This window comes from Ochotona princeps, chromosome 18 (genome assembly GCF_030435755.1).
Source record: "Ochotona princeps isolate mOchPri1 chromosome 18, mOchPri1.hap1, whole genome shotgun sequence".
Classification (NCBI taxonomy): Eukaryota; Metazoa; Chordata; class Mammalia; order Lagomorpha; family Ochotonidae; genus Ochotona; species Ochotona princeps.
The window spans coordinates 12,869,876-12,892,219 of NC_080849.1; the positions used below are offsets into that span (position 1 = coordinate 12,869,876).

Sequence of the window (22,344 nt, forward strand, 5' to 3'; positions counted from 1 at the left end):
AATGAGGACAGAAACTGTGCAGGGGCACTCGGCCTGTAACTGTAATGAGAAGGCACCATGGGGGCATTTCGTACCACCAGGCCTGTAGAAACTGGTCATGCACTTGGCTAGATCACTAGATGCAAGCACTCTCTCCAGAGAGCCAAGTGGATGACAGCCCAGCATAACCGGAGACAGGAAATGGGGGAGGGGAGGTTTGCTTCATACTTATCTGGCCTTGGAGCCAACATATATTCTGCCATGACTCATTCATTAGGATTCTGGGTGAAACAGGGACCTGCACATTTTAACGGTCCCAGCCACCAAGCAAACAAGAAAAGTTGTCAATCTTCCTCCCACTCCAGCCCCAGGCAAAGAGCTTCACCCCTGCTTGACCCTTGCATGGCCACCAAGCCGAAACAGCTAATAGAGACTGAGACAGCAGCAATACAGGGAAGAAGGGAAATTCCTTCCTCTCTGCCCACAGCCATCCTCAATCATAATGCATGGAGATGTCCCAAAGCAGACACATACAGCTGACGGGACTTGGAAGGCCAGTACAAGCGCACACAGGCTAAGAGCGAGGCCTTCACAGGTCGACCACCCCAGGCCACTAGCAGACACAAAAGCAAGTCAGAGGGCAGGCCAACTGCAGGAGTAGCTCTGGGCTTTTTTTGCCCAGCTGCATGCTTTGGAGAAAATGATGCCAACACAGGAGGCCACAAAGACAGAGCCAGCACTGCCTGTGGGATCTGCCAAGGAGGCCACAGTGAGTACTGTCTGGCTGAAGTAGGCAGTTGCTCCCCTGATCTCTGGGCCTCTGTCTCTCAGAGCCCATGAAACAAACATGTAACACACAAACCTGCAAGAAAGGATCAAAATTCGCTTCCACCTGCACTAAGCTGAAAATTCAGAGAAAAACACCACTCAGGGACTCTATCTACTGTCCCCCAAAGTCAAAATCCTACAAAAACACTGCAATGGGTCTTGACAACCCCCTCACCCTTCCCCAAGGAGCTCAGCGCCAAAACAGGACCAGAGCTACAAATCAACCACAGCACAAATGAACAAAAAAAATCCTGGAAGACAAAGAAGAGATGGCGGCTGGTGAGATTTTCAGAGGAAAGCCTGACAGGGTATACTGGTTCAAACTAGCACCCCCTCTGAATGTTACAGGCTTTGTGGTTGGCACAAATTATCATTTGATCTCTCTAGCTTGAACTGATTTCATCCCACACACCAGGTACTTCCCAGTAACAGGCATCATACGCTCGTTAAATATGTGCATTTGTCAGCCACTGCTGTTCCATGGACAGAAGTAAAATGATAGAGGTAAAAAGCAGGTACTCATTGGGCTGGGTTTTTCACAAATGGTCACGGAACAAAGCCGTAAACACACACCCAGCCCCCCCAACTGGAGATGGGCAATGTGGAGCTCACTGCAGTTCACATGGAATGCACTTTTGCCACTGTCTTAAGTAAGGAAACTCGCTGTGAGGACCACCCATCTGTGCCTGAATATTAACAATGTGTCAGTAACAAAACGAATAAGAGAATAAGAGTCAGTAGCCTTTAAATTCCCCAAATTGTCACTAATAACGCAGCAACACTGGCAACACAGCATGAGCCAACACTTTACCCAACGGCATGGCATCATAAACAGCTCAGCCTCGGACTTCCCACACCCATGCCACTCCCTCACAAGCGCCTAGCTCCAAAACACCAGGACTCCAAGGCACACACAGCTTATGTCTGGTTGGAAGAATCACCTTCCCAACAAGCTGGGCCTTTTTTTTTTTTTAAGATGTGTGTTTCAACACTGTTCCTGCCCAGTGAAAGCAATCTTTTCTTTTACATGCCATACTTGTGCACTTACACACACATTTACACACATGCACACCCACAGCCACACCCTCCACTGAGCTGAGCTCCCATCCCTAAAATCCACGGCTTCTTACTAAGCATTCGCACCTACAGACTCATCACAGAAACACCCAAATGTAAATGATACTCTACTTGTCCACTCGTATCTGCAGCCTGCTGGAAGTGCGTCGCCAGCGACGTCTCATCCTGGAAGACCTCGTTGCACTCCAGACATTTCAGGCTATGTCTACAGAGTTTGGAGGGGTCCTCGTCTAGGGGCATGGCTGGGGTGATGGGGGTGCTGGAAGGGGCAGAGATGACTGTCCCCGTGATGCCAGACTGGATTTTTGTGACGGTGTGCGTGCCAGCTGCCGTGGCACTCTGGACCGTGGCGGAGGAGGCTGAAGTATTGCTTGATGGGGAAGCGATCATCTGATCTGCTGGGACTGGCTTCAGAATTAAGTGGGAGCACTGCATGACCACGCCCTTCTCCTTATGCCCACGCGCGTGGGACAGGAGGCTGCACTTATTGTAAAAAACGAGGTTCTTTGTACAGTGGTTGCATGTCACTTCGATACGCACGCTACGCCTGTCGTAGTGCTGGGTCAGGCTCTTTTCAAGTGCGAAGGAGTCACCGCACTCCAAGCACTTGTAGCCCCGCGTCGGTAACGTGATCCCTGCGTTGGCGGGAGGACTGAGGTTTGGGATGTAAACTGGGACTGGATTGACACTGCTCAGCACCTTGTTGAAGGCTTCCACCACTGAGCTCTGCAAAGACGACACCACCTGGACCCGTGACACTTTCTTGGGTGGCTGCGAGGCCGCCGCATTGATTATTGCCTGCTTTATTTGTTGCTGAGGTTTGGTTAGCACTTGGCGGAGTTCCGAGGTGGCCTGGGCACCCTGAGGCAGAAGGTTAAGGTTGGCAAGGTGCACAGTCTTTGGCACGAGTTTGGCATTGGCCAGGCTAGACGCCGGCACCACGACAGTTTGCTGCTGGATGGCATTGGCAGCTTTGATGATGGCACTGCTGGCACTCTGGACAGAGGCCGCAGATATGACCGTGGCTTTCACTGTCGTGTTGTTAGCGAGCTTCAGATTAATGACTTGGGACCCTGCTGTCTTTACAGCAGACACGGGGAGGAACGCAGTGGCCACAGGCTTGATGGTGACCTGTTTGGGCGTCAGCTCAGCGGGGGAAACTGCGTTGGTGACCACTGCCGACTGCAGAGGTGCCCTGGGAGGGGAGGAGAGGACCGCAGCCGAGGCTGGCGATGACAGCAGGGACGTCACAGAGGCCATCACGGACGCCGTCTGCTCAGAAGGCTTCTTCCCAGAGTCAAGATCCACTTCCGGCAACACCCTCGTCACAGTCCTTTTGATCTCCCCAGAGGATGTCTTAATGGTTTTAATGCGGACCTTGGGGATGGCCGGCGTGGAGCCCGCGGGAGAGGACGGGGACCCTTTGCTGCTGTTCTCGCTCGAGACACTCCGGGGACTGTCTGGCAGCTTGAGGCTCGCCCTCTTGGTCCCGTCAATGAGACTCTGGGTCTCGGGAGACTTGTCGGCAGCCCGGGGGCTGTCACTGGCCTCCTTGGGCAGCGGAGAAGATTCCCTAGAATTGGCTGCGGGTTCCTTGCTCGAGTCTGATGCCGCCTTTTTGGCGCTCAGGGCAGCAATGGCTGCGATGCATGAGGACAGCTTGGAGGATGACTTGTTCTTGGATGGTGCTACACCCACCAGGCCAGGCTCGCTCTTCTCGGAGCTCAGCTTGCCATCGAGGACTCTGTTTTCCAGCACCTTCTCGGTGCTGTCCTTCAGTATGTCCTCCGATTTCCTGACTTTGAAAGGTTCATAGACACTCAGGTGGATGGAGTTTGTGTCTGTCTCTCTCTTTACAGCCTTGCTCTTTTCCGTGCTGCTGGATGAAGAGTGTCCCGTTTTGCTTGCATTTTCTGCTCCGAGGGCCTTCAGCTTCTCATAGTCCTGCTGTGGAGCTGAGCCTGCCAACAGGGCAGTCCGGAAACCTGGACGCCCGTCCTCCTTGTCAGGAGGGTCATCCACTTCGATCTTCTCATCGTCATCAAACTCCTCAGCGCTGGAGATGGGGCTAAACTGGCTGAAGGCGGAGTCTTTCAGGGTGACCTCAGAGGTGGGCACATCCCCCTTTAAGGCCTTGGCCCCATCCTTGCCATAGCTGTCGAGCGAAGAGGCCGTGAGGAAGCCATTGTGCAGGCCGTTGCCCGTGGCGTTGTGGCCATCCTTGTCTACACCCTCAGTGGAGTCGATGTTGCGCACATTCTTGACGATCACGCTAACTCCCACGTCAGAAGATGATGGTGTGTGTGAGTCATCGTCACCATGAGCATTCTGCTTAATATGACTGTCATGGTCATCATGTCCGGACTCAATAGCTGCTTTGGGATCCACCATGTCCGGGATGTCAAACGCGGCCAGGAGGTCATCGAAGTCCGGGGTCTTCATATCCCCCATGGTCATGAATTTGATCAGATGTCCTGTTAAATAAACAGAAAAGGAGCCCGTCAGAGGGTCAGTAAAAATAAGAGCTGTTGCCCTGTGGCAGGAGTCGCATTAACACAGTGAATCCTGTGAGAAAGGGCAAATGGTAATTGCAGTCACCACACATGAGCCCGATGCAAGGCACATCCAGGCACTGCATACAAAGCACGCAGAATCACCGTGAGTGATGGATCTCTCCAGAGGGCTGGCCAGCATCCCAGCGCCACTCCTACCCTGACCAGAAGGAAGCTGACAGAAACTGGGACAGATGAGCCCAAAAGAGCAGGTATTTGTGGAGTAACAGGTAGAGCTGCCACTGACCACCAGGCTCAGTGCTGTGAGGAAAGGCTACTTGACAACCTACATGGAGCCTGCTGGCCTTCAGTCCTGCAGAGGCAGCATGCTCGCTTCTGATGGCTACCACGGTGGCTGGAGAAGGGTAGAGTTAGTTTGCCTCCAACCAAACCCGGAATGGATGGAGGAATTCTGGCGGGCCCCTCACACAGTGAGACCAACGTTGCACCAATCAGGGGCACAGACCCATATCCCCCCACCAATAAGGGCCGAGGCGACCCCCGTCTCGGCTTCCATGTCAAGGAGAGTTTAAAAGGTCCCTTCCCCGTCTCTTTTGCGTTCTTCTTACTCTGCAGCCCACTCCTTCACGTCTGTCTTTTCGCTGCATGGGGAAGGGAAGCCATGACCGTGGTTCCCTGAAATAAAGGCCATCTAAATTCTTTTCATACATTTGGCTGAGTTATTCTTTCCCTAGTGGTAGGCGAACCTAACATTTTGGCGAGCAGAGAATTAAACAGCTTTCACAGACACACTGGAACAAACGAACGACAATCTTACGGCCAATTACGGACTTTAATATTCAGAGAGAACGAAGTCCCAACTTGCCATACCTACTGTAGACGTCAGTTCTACCTGGCACTGAGAGGAGCCGATTCCTCCCCGTTGTTCCCACCACGCTCCTCTTGGGAAAGCCAACACGCGGTCTCCTCAGGAAATGGTGAGCCACACTGGGGCTGAAGTCAAAGGATGCAGAAGCACACACAGCGGCTGGAGTCTAGAAGGACACCACCCTGCGCACCCCGCCCCACAGAGCGGATGTGCCCTCTTGCACGCACACTGCCTCGGCATGTGACTCAATGTCTTCTCACCCACTTGCCTGTGAGCTGCCTAACAGCAGGCTGACAGTCATGTTGGCACCATCAGTGCCAAACTGTGACCAGGCTCCCAGTCAGGGACCAGAGCCCGGGGTCCCCAGCTTGGAAGCACCCAAAGAGAACAGGCTCTGCACCAGCTCTTCTTTCCCACAGCTGAGGGCTGAGTACTGGAGACAGGTCTCTCACGTTGGGGGGCAGCGGACAGGGATACATCACCACTGCCTCCCAGGGTCTGCATTAGCTCCCTGCTGAAGCACCTGCCAAGACAGCAGAAGACTGCCCAGGTGTGTGGGGCCCTGCATCTACATGGAAAATCTGAAGTTCCCGGCTCCGGGCTTCAGATCCGCTCAGCTCTGACCATAGTGGCCTTTTGGGGAATGAACCAGCAGATAAAAGATTTCTATATCTTTGTCTCCCTCTCTTTCTCTGTAACTCTGCCTTTCAAATAAAAAAAAAAAGTTAAAAAAAAAAACTAGGCCCTATAAAACACTTACTATTCACTAATGGGACTTATGCCCAACATAATGCCCTTTCACTTGAAGACACAGAAAGGATGTGAAGAAAAAGACTGTTGACAGGAAAGTGAATTGAAAGAACTCCAATCTGTCATATAAGCATTGTATTCCCTCCCATGAAACAAATCATTGCGTTTCCTACCAAAGCCACTGACACAAGTCAGAATTGGTCAAGTCCAAAGAAAAACTTAAAAACCTATTTGCTCTTCATCATGCTCTTACACTCCACAATACAAAACCTTTGCTTTCCCAGCCCCAGCTACAGAGCGCCAGTGCAAAAGGCTGCACGCTGACTCTGCCCATCGGAAGCAAACGTCAACCACTCCCCAAGCTGCCAGACTCCTATTTAAATCCAGTTACTGTTATGCCTCCAAAATGAACACGCACATTCCTCTAATTCAGGAAAACACAACAGGGTTTCCCACTCAAAGTAACATTTTCCTTAATGAAAATAAATCAACTTTCAGATCCTAGCAGTCCTATTTAAAGGAAAACAGATCAAAATCTATTGACCATGCTGACATTGTTTTGGAAATTTTCTGTAAACAACAGCAAGAACTCCAGGTTTGCTGTTCTCTTTTAGGACTTCCTGTCACTACTTTGTAATAGTATCTGCTCACTGAAGTCCTTATCATACTGAGCTTTCTTAAATGGTTATTTACTTTTTGAAACGCAGTTACACAGACACAGAGATCTTCCATCTGGTCGATTATTCGCCAGATGGCCACAAGAGTTAGGGCCGGACCAGGCCACAGACAGGAGCGTAGAACTCTGAGTCTCAGAGTAGAGGGTGGGACCCAAGTACCTCGGCAACCAGACACTGCCTTCCCAGGAACATGAGCAGGGAGCTGCACTGGAAGCCAGGACTCAAACCAGCACTCAAATGGGATAGTGGCATTGCAGGTGATTAGCTCAATGAGCCACAATGCCTTCCCCTCCTTTGAACTTAAAAAGCAAATTCTGAGCCAGTACTACAGTGTAGAGGATTAAGCTGCTGCCTGTGGCAACAGTATACCATATGGGCATCACTTGGATGTCTGCTGCTTTCCTGGGCCATAAGCAGGGCGCTGGATGGGAAGTGGAACAGCCAAGACACACAACAGTGCCCATATGGGATGCCAGTGCCGCAGCTGGAAGACTGGCCTGCTATGTTACCATGCCAGTTCCAAAAGAAATAATTCCATTAAAAAAATTCCAAGGACCAGACAGTGGCTCAATTGGGTAATGTCCTGCCTACAAGTGCCATCATCCCATTTGAGTGCTGGTTCATGTCCCGAGAGCTCTACTTCCCTTCCAGCTGCCTGCTTGTGGTCTAAGAAAACAGTGGAAGATGGCCAAAGTCTTGGAACCCTTCACCCATGTGAGAGGCAGAGAAGACGCTCCTTGCTTCAAATCAGCTCAGCTTTGGCCACTGCAGCCATTTGGAGAGTAAAACAGTAAATGGAAGATCTTTCTCTCTGTTTCTCTTTCTAACATGTTTTTATAAAAACATGTAATGTTTTGGGCCTGGTGCAATGGCTCAGTGGCTAAATTATTGCCTTGTACACGTCAAGATCCAATAAGGACACCCGTTCATGTCCCGGGCAGCTCCACTCCCATCCAGCTCCCTGCCTGTGGTCTGGGAAAGCAGTCAAGGACAGCCCAAAGCCCTGGAACCCTGCACCCATGTGGGAGACCCAAAAGAGGCTCCCAGCTCTTAGCTCTAGAATGACACAGCTCTGGCTCTTGTGGCCAATCAGGGGATGAACCAGTGGATGGAAGACCTCTTTTCCTCTCAGTCTCTCTCCCTCTGTAATTCTGACCCTCAAGTAAAATAAACAAATCTTTTTAAAAACAAAGAGAGAGAAAGCAAGACAAAAGGAACAGAGTGGCTGCACTCCAATGTGGGCACTCCAATGTGGCCACGGGCTGTACCACGACAGCCCAGGTTAACAAGTGAATGGGTGTCTCCAGCTTTGTTCCCCTTCACATTCAGAAGTTTCTGAGAACACCCGTGGCTCTTTTTCTCAGGAAACGCACCCTGGCGCCCAGTGCACACACATCTGTCTTTAGGGAAGCACAGAGCCTGGTTCCCTGCCAAGCCCAGTGCTGCTTCTATCCCTGCTGTTTCCTGTGTAAGACGTCAGGATCTTGCCTACTCTCTCTTCTCACCTGATCTTTTGCTTCTATCCCACTTTTGTCTGAATTATTTATCAAGGAAAGATATTTTCTCATCGGAGTTCCCTTCCAAATGCCTCCTAATTTTTCTCTTTACCTTGCCCAGCTGGGATAAAGGTCAGTCAAGTTACCCGGAAAAAGAAGAGAACTGGTCAACAGAGTGCCCAGGGTAGCTCAGCTGTTAAACAATAACCTGGGCTCGTCATTCGTGATGGGTCTCCACGAGGCATGCACACCCTATACCACACCTTTGCATGCAGGTAGAAACACACAGCCCGTGTTTTGTTGATTCTACATAACATGATTCAGAAGTAAGCAGATCCAGTTGCTCTTATCCAAAACACACTTTCCCTGGTGTCCCGGTTCTTGATGGCATCATCAGTCAGGAGACACACTCTGTGGGGACAGTATGCTTTCTCCCTCAGACTACACTGCATGCTCCTGGTTTGTAACCTAACATGTAAAAACTCCACGGCTTGTCGCTTACCAACACTATTTCTCAGGGCACAGCCTTGGGAAACGCCGGAATGAGACTAGCCCCAGTCCCGTCCAGCTCTTCGGGAGCAGACGAGGGGCTGTTCCCTCACACGGGCCTATGTCCCGATAAATGACAAGCGTTAGCCTTTTTTCAAAAGCTCACCCGGCAATCCGTGGCCCACAGCTCCTGCCACATGGACTGCTGGGTCAATCTGGAAGCTCAGCAAGCACAATTCCTCTGTTTTCTCCAGACACCAAGCCAGAGGAGCCCCAGAGAAACACAGCAAGCAGCAAGGCCCGCCTCCCACTCCCTATCCTACTGTGGGTGTGCAGAGTCACCCACACTGCAATCCTGTCTTCCCTCAGCATGAACTCACATCCTGCCAGGGGCCCAGGCCTTTGCTAATCTTTCCCCTGCCTGACTCCACCCATTTCTTTCCTGCAGTTCACCTGGAGATCTTCTGTACCAGGCACAACTCCACACACTTCCTTCCTTCCAGGCACCACACTGGCCCTGCCCTAGGACTTGCTATTGCCAGTCCTACCCCAGAAGTCCCTGTGCTCGGGCCCCTTGTCACACTGCTTCCACTGTCCCAGTTCCCCAAGGACAGGACACATCCTGCACCTCGCAAGACCTGCCCAGTCCCTTAGAAATCTACTCTCTTGCAACCACTGTCAGGATCCAGGCCACAAGGCACAATTTCAGATCATGGAAACTTTCCGTATGGAACACGCTTCCATGCATTTGTTAAAAACCAGAATTCTTTAGTATATGTGCATATATGTGTATACATACATATACATGCACACAGATGTAAACACACACACACACACACACAATTTATGTGGGGAGGACAACCAGAAACAAGAAGGCCCACAACAAAAGAACAACTGTAACAAGAACTTAGTACCGAACCTCTATTTCTGAGTAGTATGGTATAATTATACAAAACAGCAACCTTAAAGAAAGTTATAGAAGCAGCACATGAAAACTATATTGTTACTATAACTTTTCCACAAGCAAAATCTAATTCAAAACATCAAGCTGAAAAGGAAACCCAGGCTGTATGTGACGCAGTGAAGAGAAGTAGCTCTGGCCATGGGATCCTTGCTGTGTACTCCTGTTCTCCGGGGAACTGAACATCCCCCACCCCTCACACACATCACAGATACAGAGATAGGCCAAGCAAGTTGTGTGCTGTCACACAGAGTGTAGGGCTCCCAAATGAAATACAAAGTGTCCCTGGCTGGAAACCACAGCCACAGCAGTCCACCGCCATCTCTTGGCTTTGCCGCGCAAGGCTGCCCAGTACAATTCCCACCATTTTCCTCTGTGGGAGCCCACAGGCACTACCAAGAGGCTGCTGGCTCCTCCTTTTCCTCTCTGCCACACACCCACTGCCCCACCGCCCCCTTTCTCAGCAAGTCCCTTCAGATGTTGCTCAAAGCCAACCACGGCAACTCACGGGGCCACAACCACACACCCTCAGAGAGCTCAGGCCTGTCAATGGGCAGGCCCAGTTCTACCCTTGGGGCCATCTGTCCAGCTGCCCATTGGACATTCCATGGGGCTCTCCTAACACAGGGCCTCACCCGCATGAAAGCCTTGTCAACCTGTCCCCTCCTGCAGGCCCTGCTCATGTTGGCCAATTACTTTCACGTTCTCCAGGAAGACACTGGAACTCCACATGCAGAATCTCACCAACTGCTACACAAGGAAACCAGTGCTGCAAAATGCCACAGCTTTTAAGAGACTGGAAACCATCCATCTCCCAAAAAGAGATGTCAACTGCTCACATTCTGCTCTGGCCAGTTTTTCTGATCAACACATAGTAATTCAAAATTATTTCCAAAAGTTTGCATTTTGTCGCTGGCAGTTATGCATCAGACAAACTTTCTGTGTACGCTGCCACTCAACTTTAAGAAAGCTTTGCCTTCGTCTCCTCTGTTTATAAAAATGTGTGTTTGAGAAATGAATATGAGGAATCCGCTAGTCACATCTTTGTGTAGCTCTACAAACCAATATACCTGCTAACAGGCAAGAACGCATGAAGCCTAGACACAATTGCCCACAGTGGCATTGCTGAGTTGGCCTGGGTGAAGAGGCTGAGCACCCAGCCCAGGCAGGTAGCCCAGCAGCCCTGCTGGCAAGATTCCACCACTGCGCCCGAGTCCCCTTTTGGTCCCTGATCTCTGTGCCCAAGCACTTTCTATCTAAAAAATGAGCATGATGACATACACCCAGCCCCGGGAATATAACTAACAATATCAGGAATGTAAAGAGAAACTTGCCATTATTACATCTAGTCGAGTAAGCACAAAACTTCAAGCAATGATTGACCTAAGCACACTCCGCCATTCTTCACCCCACAGCCAAGACAAGAGACTGATTTGGCCAGTGATCAGCACCGCATTCTCCTTGCTGGCCTGCCAAGGCACACAGAACCTACTGAGGTATCACCCTCAGGTTGGGAGCGGGGAGGGCCAAGGGCTTACCCTGTCCATTGGTGCCCAGGGACTGAAGGGATGAACCGCGGCAGGGAGCTGAGTCAGAAGGTGAGGTACAAACGGCGCCCCACACAGGTGAGAAATGGAGGTGGATGGGAGAGACGCTCAAGCACAAGAGCAGCAGGTCCATCCTCCCAAGCTCCCCTGGTCCTACACAAACAGGGATTCACACAGACGTGGCCATTGCTGTGTCACACCACTGCCCAGAGGCGGGGGGAGCAGCCCTGGTGGGCGCATGTGCAAGGACTCCAGCCTTTCCAGAGACCCTACAGAGACTGGGAGCCCTCCTGTGGGGCGAGGAAGGTCCGAGCCAGCCTTCTCCACACCTCAGGGACCCTCAACAAGCGACGTGTTCTTGGAGGGAGCCATAAGAATCACACAACTGAGGCGTGGGTCTTAGTTAATGAAAAAAATCAACAATGCATTGTGGGAGACCAAGTGGGGGTAAAGCAGCTACAGAGCAGCTCTACACAAGAGCACATTGTTTTCACCTGATAGTTCCTTCATGGTTAACACAAGAAAGTGGTTCTCAAAACAGTTTCCTACCAGAGACAGATTACAGGAATTCAATATTTTTCCAGTTACCCTCTTTTATTTAATGATATTGCAACCCGACAGATTAGCTAGGGGTGATATCATCTACAGTATGTGCTGCGCCTCATCAAAGAGTGACAAATGCAAATCTTTGGCTCCCAGCATCACTAATGTCACCTATTTTGCCTTGATAAAACTAAACACTCAAAACTTAACTTTTGTACATCCTGCTATCTCCCTAAGCTTCAAGAATCTGTCCAATGCTGGAAGCTATAAGAGACAAGCCACACACCAAATCATCAAGCCACTTTAATATATATGTGTATATATATATATTTTTTTTAATTAATTACATTGTCTTATGTGATACAGTTTTATAGGTACTGGGATTCCCTCCACCCCTCCCCAAACCCTCCCCCCATAGTGGATTCCTCCACCTTGTTGCATTACCACAGTTCAAGTTCAGTTGAGATTCTTTCATTGCAAGCATATACCAAAGATACAGTCCAGCATCTTATTGTCCAGATAAGTTCAACGGCTTGAATATATATATTTTTAAGATTTTATTTAATTTTATTGTAAGGCAGATTTACAGAGAAGGAGACAAGACAGAAAGATCTTCCATCCATTGCTTTACTCCCCAAGTAACCGCAACAGCCGAAGCTGAGAGAACCCAAAGCCAGGAGCCAGGAGTTTCTTCTGGGTCTCCCAAGGGTGTGCAGGGTCCCAAGGCTTTAGGTAGTCCTTAACTACTTTCCCAGGCCACAAGCAAAGAGCTAGACGGGAAGTAGAGCAGCCAGGATTAGAACTGGCGCCCATATGGGATCCCAGTGCATGCAAAGCAAGGACTTTAGCCACTAGGCTACTGCACTGGGCCTGCCACTTCAATCTTTATAGCCAGATTCCTAGGCAGACTCAATACTAAAGTCCACATCACCACAAGAAGTAGCTGCCGGGCCCAGCGTGGTGGCCTAGCAGCTCAAGTCCTTGCCTTGAATGCTGGGATTCCATATAGGCACTGGTTCTAACCCCGGCAGCCCTGCTTCCCATCCAGCTCCCTGCCTTAGAAGGCAGTCGAGGATGGCCCAAAGCCTTGGGTCCCTGTACCCATGTGGGAGATATGGAAGAAGCTCCTGGCTCCTGGCTTTGTATTGGCTCAGCTCTGGCCTTTGTGGCCACTTGGGGAGTGAATCATTAGATGGAAGATCTTCCTCTCTCTCTCCCCTTCTCTTTGTATATCTGACTTTGCAATTAAAAAAGAATCTTTAAAAAGACAAAAAAAAAAAGTTGCTGCCAAGTCCCCACCCAAGCCAACATGTTCCTTTGAGTCTGGCCTTCTAAAAGCAGCCTCTTTATGGAAAGACCAGAAAGGAAGAAGCCAGCGAGAGAACAAGGAAGAAGTAACCCAGAGCTGCTTCAGACGCCTACTGATGACCAAACCAGGCAGACACAGCAGCCAGGCCTTCCTCCAACCTGCTCTGCACTGGGCCTTGCCGCATGGAAAAGGAAATGCCGCTGATGATCCTGGAACGCCTGGCAGAGCCAGAGTGAGAAGGTCCTGAGTGAACACCCCCAGGGCATGTCCAGGGGCAGCAGACACCAAGACATACCCGCTGTCCAGAGTGGTCAAACAGCAGTGTTGGATGACACCAAAGCACGAGGGCACTTCTAGAAGTCCCCGGAAAATGGAAGCTTAGGGAGTGACATTTAGCGCTGCAGTTTAGACGTCATGTGCCACACTGGAGCACTTGAGCCCAAGGCCTGGCACCAATTCCGGCTTACTGCTAATGCAGGGAGACAGCAAGGGATAGCTCAGGTCCTTCAGGCCCAGGATAATGACCTGGGTCCCTGGCACCCATTTGGTTTCAGTCAGGTCTAGGGTCTCCACCACTGCAGGCATTTAGGAAGTGAGTGTACAGGTGGGAGTGCTGTCTCTCTTCCCCTCTCATTTGGGTACCAAAACCCCCTGAAATCCACAGGCAGCAGGAAGTTGTAGTGGGTCAAGCCACCACCTGGGATCGCAGCAGCCCACACTGAGGTACCGGTTCAGGTATAGTTCAAGTACCGGCTTCTGCACTTCATCACAGTGCCCTGCTAATGCCCCTGGAAGATGGCCAAATGCTTGGACTCCTGCACCCATAAAGGATACCCAAGTAGAATTCCAGGCTCCTAAATTTGGCCTCCTGACTATTGCTGGCATCCCATATGAGCACTGGTTCAAGTCCTAACTGCTCCACTTCTGATCTGGCATCCTGCTAATGCACCTGGGAAAGCAGTGAAAGATGGCCCAAATGCTTGGGTCCCTGACACCCACATGAGAGACCTGAATGCATTTCTAGACCCTGAGATGGGCCTGGGCAACCCTGCTCATTGCAGCCATTTGGGGAGGGAACCAATAGATAGAACATGGACTCTGTCTCTGTTTTCCTCTGTGTCTCCCTCTTTCTATGAAACTGACTTCAAATAAAAAAATGCCAATCTCTCTCTCTCTCTCTCTCTCTATATATATATATATATTCCAAACATCCCACCACAGACGAGCATCTACTTCTTGCTGATTTTTTTCCAGAGTACAGAAGAGAGGGAAAGAAAGGCAAGAAAAACTCTGCGCTGGGGCCTATCAACAGAACCCTGACTGCAGGTCCCTGCAGTGTGATGAGAACAGCCATCACCCCCAAGACCTCCCTCACGTTAACGCAGAAAAGCAGCCTGAGCAGAACAGAAACTGCAGGCACGTCCCGAGGTCTTCAACAGGTCCACAGCCACCAAACGCAAGGGACATCTGAGGAACCGTCACCACAAAGAGGAGTTGGCAGTGACATGTGGTGACTAACCGTCCGCTCCATTAATGGGATGGGCAGAAGAAGCATGTTAGAAAATCTAAACAAAGCGTGGGCAGGCGCTCAGTTTGCAGCAGCAGGATAAGGCTGGTGACCAGTTAAGGGAGCAGGAGTGTGAGGGAACACAGATATGGGGGGCTGGGAGGGACAGAGGCAGTGTCCTGCAGTCTTATGACTTCCAAGAAAATTGACCTAGGGCAACGCAGACAAGGCTCTGTATGGGACAGAGATTAGGCCTCCATTTTATCCTCTTACCAGTAAGCTGCCTCAAGGTCAGCCCAGGGACTGATCAGAATCACTTACACCAACCTGCCAACCTAGGTTTACTAGAAACTAGACTTTCGCAAGTTTGCCTGCTCCAGACTTCCTGCACACAAAATGACAGAAGGTCTCCCACAGGCTTCCTGCACAGCAAGTGATGGAGGGGTCTCCCATTGGACTACAATCAGCCCCAGTCCGTAGCCACAGACAGACTGGGCCGAAGGGAGGCAACAGGACTACTACATCACTGATAGAGCAGCATATACCTCCATCTCGCCTCTGAAAAGCTGCCGGGAGCTGGGCAGGTGCAGACTCAATGCGACAGCCCTTCCTTCTACCACAACAGTCTGGGTTCTGGGACTCCAAAATGGTACAGCCCCAGACAAGAACCACTGCTTCCCAGCGACATGCAGCAGTGTGTCCCTATCAGGTACTGAGGCAGTAACGGCATACACAAAGGACAACAGAGAAAGAGACACATTATTTTCATCACATTAAGAGCATGCAAAATAATAAAACCAAAAAGGCCCCCCACTCTCACCTAATTTTAGACAGACAGGAGAAAAACTAGGCAGCCCCCAGTGTAAGATTTCCCTTAAGCATCTCAGAAGAACCATTAATAAATGCCTAGACATTCCAAGGTATAGACTTGTGAGTTCTAAAAACTCCTTCACTAAACAGCCACACACAACAGAGCAGTCAACTCACTTCCAAAGGGCTCCACTAGGCCTTCAGTGTCCTCCTACACTAAGAGCCAGCCCAAGGGCCTAGGGGTGTGGCTAGGCAGACATTGCACAGCACTCCCAACACCTCAAACTGAATTCACCAATGACCATGAGCAGCAGAGCCCTCCCTACCCCAGGCCATCACTCTCATGCAAACGCAAACTGTCCATGGTTTTCCGGCTTACACAGACCTCACTGGGGGAATCTTGCTCCAGGGTCCCTGCTTCTTCACGTTCTCCCTCTGCCAAGATGGATTCTCCCAGTACTCGAGCTTAATTATCTGCCATCCTCCCTCTCAGACCCCCAGGCATCCCCTCCCAGCCCCAGCCCAACTCCTGGGCAAACTACCTGGAGCCGCTGCTCAGCTGAGGGCCTCTGTGTGTACACAGCAAGCTCTCCCTCTCCACCTAGATTCACACAGAGCCCGTTCTGGGGGCTCTTCTAAAGGAAAAGCCTCAATACCTCATCTGCACCTTCAAGATGGAAGCCAGCAGAGGGTGATGCACAGCATGAATGCAAACGAGCAGCACGGGACCCACCTCAGACACGGTTAAAACACTGCTTCCTTCCTCTCTCTGTGAACAAAACTGGATTCATTTCTGTCTGAGGACAGAATAGGCGATGAGGGCGTGACTGGGGATGGGGAGCCAGTAAGTCCTTGGGCACTCACAGCAAGGGCGTGGGTTCCACTCTGCATCACATTCCTCTGGAACCCACGGCCTTGCCTACAGTCCACTGTGTGTACACCTGTGGTCCTTCAAGTACCAGCCCATGGCGCTGGCTTTCCTGCGACTTTTAGACATGTGTCTTCCCAATCAAACGCTACCCATGGATGGGCCATCAAGGTGCTGCTCCTGGCCTGACCCCACCAAGCCCAGCCCCAGGGTCACAGGTGGCTGGCACAGTGGCTCTAGGCAGGGTTACCCCCGCAGAGCAGCACGAGGGCAAGCTGCGGCACCCTCAGAATGCTCACTGCGTTTTAATGTTATACATGGCAGGCCTCTCTTGCAAAGAAGGCATTGAAAGGATTTCTTTACAGATGTGAGTCAGCAGATACACGGAAAGCAGGCGAGCAGGCTCAGAACTGAAAGCTGGAAGAACAGGAGAACAGCTGAAGGGACAGGTCTCTACCTGAAGTATCAAACAAGTCCTGCAGTAAGCAGACCAGCAATGTTGCTCCACTCCAAAAACACACTATTGACCACCAAACTACATACACAGGAGGGCACGGCACGACGGTCATTTTAAAGAGCCGCACGCGCTAGGCGTGTGCTGCAGAGGTTCAGAGGACACTCCCGGACCACAGTGCCTGGGCTCAGATCCCAGCTCTAACCCCACCACAGCCTCCTGCTAACACACACCTTGGGAGGCAGCAAATGATAATGGCTCAAGTAGCTGGGTCCGGGCCACCCACATGGGACTACCAGATGGAGTCCTGGGTTCTTCAGGGGCCAGAGGTGGGGCAAACACCAACTGTTGCAGACATTTTGGGGAGTGAACCAATGGCTTAGAGTTATCTTTGTCTATTCTCCCTGCCCCACCTGCCTTTCAAATAAACTGCATAAATAAATAGATCCGGGGCACTAACAAGGGGATGTGCTGCATAAAGGCATAGCCTGAAACATCAACATTCCATAAGTGGGTTCATGTCCTGGCCACACCACTTCTGACCCAGCTCCCTGCTAATGACCTGGGAAAGCAGCAGAAGATGGCCAAAGTGCTTGGGCCCCTGCTACCCACGTGAGAAACCCAGAGGAAGCTCCTGGCTTCAGCCTGGCCCAGTGCTGGCCATTGCAGCCATGTGGGGAGTAAAGCAGCAGATGGAAGATCTCTCTCTCTTTCTCTAAATCTGACTTTCAAAATAAATCTTTAATGAATACACAAATTTGCAAGACATGTACTAGATGTGCACAGGGCGGTGCAATAAGCACAAGTCCAGGCCAAGGTGCAGCACCAGCACGGCTCGAAAGGAAGAGGCTGGGGCAGCAGTAGCTCCCGCACAGGCTGGAGGGGGTAGCATCAGGATCAGGAGCTAGCTGATGTGGAGGCTGACCATCCAGGCTTGGGAACTATAGACACTCTGGTTTCAGAGTTCGCACAGGAGGGCGAAGCACAGAGGCAGGAAGTGGTTGGAGCTCGACCAGGGCTTGATGGAAGAGCGTGCTAGTCCCAGACCTCTCTGCGATCAGGAAAAAGGAACCCTCCAGCTCAGAGCCCTGGGAACTCAGGCTGAAGAGGCTCCAGGGTGGTGGTGAGTCCTGTGGCATGAGCCAGGCCTCCCACCTCCTCCGCTGCTAAGGCCAAATGAGCTCCTCAGGCAGGAGCCTGGACACACGGTCTCCAGGGCAACAGCCTCCAGATGCCTCCGTGCCAGACCCTTCAACGGGGAATCCAGCACCAGAAAAGCCCCCAGAATGGGCCACGGCCAGTAGGCAGGGCGGCTTTCCTCAGTCGCCTCCCCGGGGGAAGTCAGGGGGTGCCTGGGCAAGCCCCAGCAGGAGAGACAGCGAAATCAAAAATGCTGCCAGAAGAGAGGATGCATACCAACCCTATTCTCAGAGGGAAAAAAAACAGGAAGCTATGCAGGAGCCTCCACAGACCATAAATATTCATGACTTTATAAAAGACAAAACAGGTGAAAAAACAGTCAAGGACATCAGGCTATGTCTGGGAGAGATGACCTAGAAAAGAAACGCAGACAGTAATAACAACATGAAAATGTTCAATGTCAGATAAGTGAGAGTCCCAGAGAGAGAGAATACAGATGATTTAGCAAGCAGTCCGGGACATTTCCCAGGGTCAGCAGCCAGTTTCTGACTACCCGGCCCTTCACAGGGCTGCCACATACAATTAACTCAGGACGCCTGAATTTTAATAACAAATCAAACCATCCTTCAGCCTGAGTATGTTGCACGACTTCTCTGGGCATCGCATAGCCTTCATTCACTCGATCAAGCAGCCCCCTGTACTGCTGACAGTCCCACACACTGAATGCAGTGGTCCACCCAGACACGAAACTGGGGCAGCAGAAATGGAAGCAGCAGCACAGCAAACAACACCGAGGGCTCAGCAAGAACTGGGCCTATGACTTCCACGAGGTTTGCAGGTGCGAGCAAGCAGGTACTCACGGCAAGCAGGGGCACCCAGAGCCAACCCCAGCAGACAAGAAGAAACCATGGTTCAGGCCTGAGCTTTGGACACCCATTTCCCTCAAGTTCTAAAGCTGATAGCTTCTGCAGTCTCACAGCAAAGTTTAGTTTAGTTTTAATTTTACAAACTGGATGAAGTGAACAGCCAGGGTACAGGGTTGGGGCGGGGGTAGGCAGGTCACGCCTCTCCACTAAGCTACCACAGAGTGGGCATCTGTGCAGGCCAGGCTCCTCTGCACAGACAGACAGCCGTTTCGGGAGGAGGTTACAGAGGTCTGTAAACTCTAGGTCAGAAAAATAAGGTGACAGGAAAATGCAAAAAAAGAATCCTGGCTAGGGAATTGGTACGTCCTGGCTCAGGGAAAGCTGCACTGCACAGCCTACAATGGCATCAGCAGACCTAGCCCCTCCTCCTGCTGGGCAGCCCAAGCAGGCCCGGCTGTCACTCAGCCTCCAGGCCAGCCCAAGCACAGGGGCACACTTCAGACTCTGGCATGGGGGAACGTGCCTGGGGAGAGGGTAACAGGAGCCCTGGGTGGACATGGGGACGAGGCCAGAGGTGGAGCTTGATTTAAACCTTTAAATATTTAGTTATATGGTATATACCTGTTAAATATTTAAATATACCCTTTTAATATTTAATTGTGCCTTTAAATATTTAGCCATCTGATCTCCATTTGTACAGTTGCCCCAGCCCCCACAAACATTAAGGGAAAGCTTAGGAGCCTCTATGATTATTATTATTATTCCTATCTAAGACACCAGGCAGGGAAAGGTAAGATGTCTCACTCAGGGCCATTGTGGCCAGGAACAGGGTGGCTGGACAGGAATACCCCAGAGTCCAGAACCTGTTGTGACCATCAGTCAGCGGGTGACACCTAAGTGGACATGCCTAAAGTCAGCAATGCAAGCCTAGAAATGTAAAACAGGAAAATAATAAGAGAACAAGTCAAATGAACTGCCTACAAAGTTATCTGTGTTGTAATCTACATGCATACATGGGACAAAAAAAGGACAAACTGTCCAGAAGCATTTCCTAAGGACCTCAATTTCACATCCCTCCCTCCCTCCCTCCACAGAAGCCGCTCTGGCCCTCCAGCCTCCTGCCATCAGCCAGCAGCTTGTTTCCCTAACACAAGCGCACCTGCACCTCCACCTGCCTCACACCCCTGTAACCCCAAGGTGTTCTGCCGTGTTTACAACTGAATCACATCAAATGCTGCTATTTTTTTGACAACGTTAAGCGATCGAAAACTCCAAAATAATAATTTTAACTTGCAAAATTAGGTTTCATGAATATGCAAAAGAGGGTTATTAAGCTAAGGTTTTTTCCTCCCCCACTCTCAAATGCAGTTACAAGATCTTCCGTGGGATCCTTCTGTTGTTAAACACAAGGGGGAGCAGAAAGTCCTTCAGCATTGAGTAACTGTTAAGATTCTATCAGAAAACTGCACGGCTTACAGAAAGTATTACAGAAAGTATCTATCTGACTTAGAGACAGAGGAACTGTTGCATCCTGCTTAGCAAACCTAAAAGCACATCTAATGAATTGTTAATAACAATCCTGCCGGTGCAGGCACAGTGGCCTAGTGGCTGAAGTCCTCGCCTTGAACACGCCCTGGGATCCCATATGGGCGCCACTTCCCATCCAGCTCCCTGCTTGTGGCCTGGGAAAGCAGTCAAAGCCTTGGGACCCTGCACCTGCATGGGAGACCCAGAAGAGCTTCTGGCTCTTGGTTTTGGATGGGCTCAACTCTGGCTGTTGCTGTCACTTGCAGAGTAAATCATCAGACGGAAGATCTTCCTCTCTCTCTCTCTCCTCCTCTATATATCTGACTTTGCAATAAAAATAAATAAATCTTTTTTTTTAAAAAAGTCCACAAAACCAAAGAAATCAGATACCCAGAAGGAAGAGGGATTCCTGGATAGCATCAAAAGCACTGCCTTCACTGACTACTGAAACCCTTCCCAGAAAGAACACAGACTATTTTCAAAAGTGTTCTGAAGATAGGGCTGGTTCGAGTCCCAAGCTACTCCACTTCCAATCCAGCTCCCCACTAATGTGCCTGAGAAGGCAGCAGAGGATGGCTCAAGCATTCGGGCCCCCATACCCACATGGGAGACCTGGAAGAAGCTCCTGGCTCCTGGCTTTGAACCAGCCCAGCTCCAGCTGTGTTATGGTCATGTGGGGACTGAACTCGCAGATGAAAGATTTCATTCTCTTTCTCTGCCCCCCATCTTTGCAAACCGGCCCCTCAGACAGAAAGATGTTTAAAATACACAAAATAAAATAAGATTTAAAAATAAGTGTTCTGAAGAATGGACAAAGGCTGGGCCAGCAGGTAGGAGACTGGCAAGCAGGAGCAGGGCAGCCACCACCAAGGCATTGGCCAGCCAGGCAGCAGCAGCAGCGTGGACAGGACTTCTGGCGTTCTTCAAGGGGTCTCACAGCTGAAGACACACAGAGAAGCCACAATAAACCTGATGGGTGCCGATGAACAGGACCCCCCTGCTGACCCCTTCCCTAGCCCCACACACAAACACAGTGATGGCTACCATGGTGGCTGGGGAAGGGTAGAGTTAGTTTGCCTCCAACCAAACCCGGAATGGATGGAGGAATTCTGGCGGGCCCCTCACACAGTGAGACCAACGTTGCACCAATCAGGGGCACAGACCCATATCCCCCCACCAATAAGGGCCGAGGCGACCCCCGTCTCGGCTTCCATGTCAAGGAGAGTTTAAAAGGTCCCTTCCCCGTCTCTTTTGCGTTCTTCTTACTCTGCAGCCCACTCCTTCACGTCTGTCTTTTCGCTGCATGGGGAAGGGAAGCCATGACCGTGGTTCCCTGAAATAAAGGCCATCTAAATTCTTTTCATACATTTGGCTGAGTTATTCTTTCCCTGGCAAGAGATGAATCTAACACACAGCTCGCACTGGCTTACATTGTGAGGTATACCCACTACAGATAAACAAAACACCAAGCCAAGCATTGCACAGGCAGCAAGTTGGGTTGTCAAGAGGTCTCAGTGTCCAAAGGTTTACACAGTTCTAAAAGCCAACTATCACCAATGACAGAAACTTTAAATTATTTTGTTTCCTTTGAACCCAAAATTAGAAACCACAGAGCTGACTAATCGTCCATGATCCGTAACTGCCAAGCGTTTCTCAGGACATCCTTCGCACAGGGTACTATGGCCACAGGGGGAACCCTGAGCCCTCCATGTGAACACTGTGGCAGTGGCCTTGTCCTTGGCCTCTTCCACACCCCCAGCCCAGATCCCACGTCTCCCAACAGAATGCTGTGGTTCCAGAACTCACCAAAGCTGCAGGGCCCGGTAGCATCTTGACAGAGAGCATGGTTTAACCAACAGGCTGCCATTTCTCCAGCGTACTGCCCTCTTATTCCTGGATTCTGTCGTCAGAGCTGTGGATGCCCTTGGCCAATGCACTAAAACCACAGTGTAGGCTACACCAAGCATGAGCGTCTGGGAGGCAAAGTCATCATAGCAAAATGGAAGAAAACATCTGCCCATGCCCATGAGCACAGGTACACACGTGAGCCAAGCAGTCCCCTCACACCCCACCGCATGTCCACAGACCTGTCTCTGACACTCCAGTGGCTCCAGAGTCCCCTTTCACATGGAAAT

At 50.7% G+C, this 22,344-nt stretch overlaps 1 protein-coding gene across 16 annotated transcripts in view; it reads right to left on the minus strand.

The window, feature by feature from the left end:
• The window catches only part of ZNF532 (zinc finger protein 532), a 107,765-nt gene that overhangs the window by 56,741 nt on the left and 28,680 nt on the right, over positions 1 to 22,344 (minus strand). For all 16 annotated transcript variants that reach the window (XM_058677069.1, XM_058677063.1, XM_058677067.1 and 13 more), the window contains one exon: positions 1,996 to 4,358. In XM_058677069.1, coding sequence (XP_058533052.1) covers positions 1,996 to 4,341 — 2,346 coding nt within the window. In that variant the 5' untranslated portion in view covers positions 4,342 to 4,358. The remainder of the gene's footprint in view (positions 1 to 1,995; positions 4,359 to 22,344) is intronic.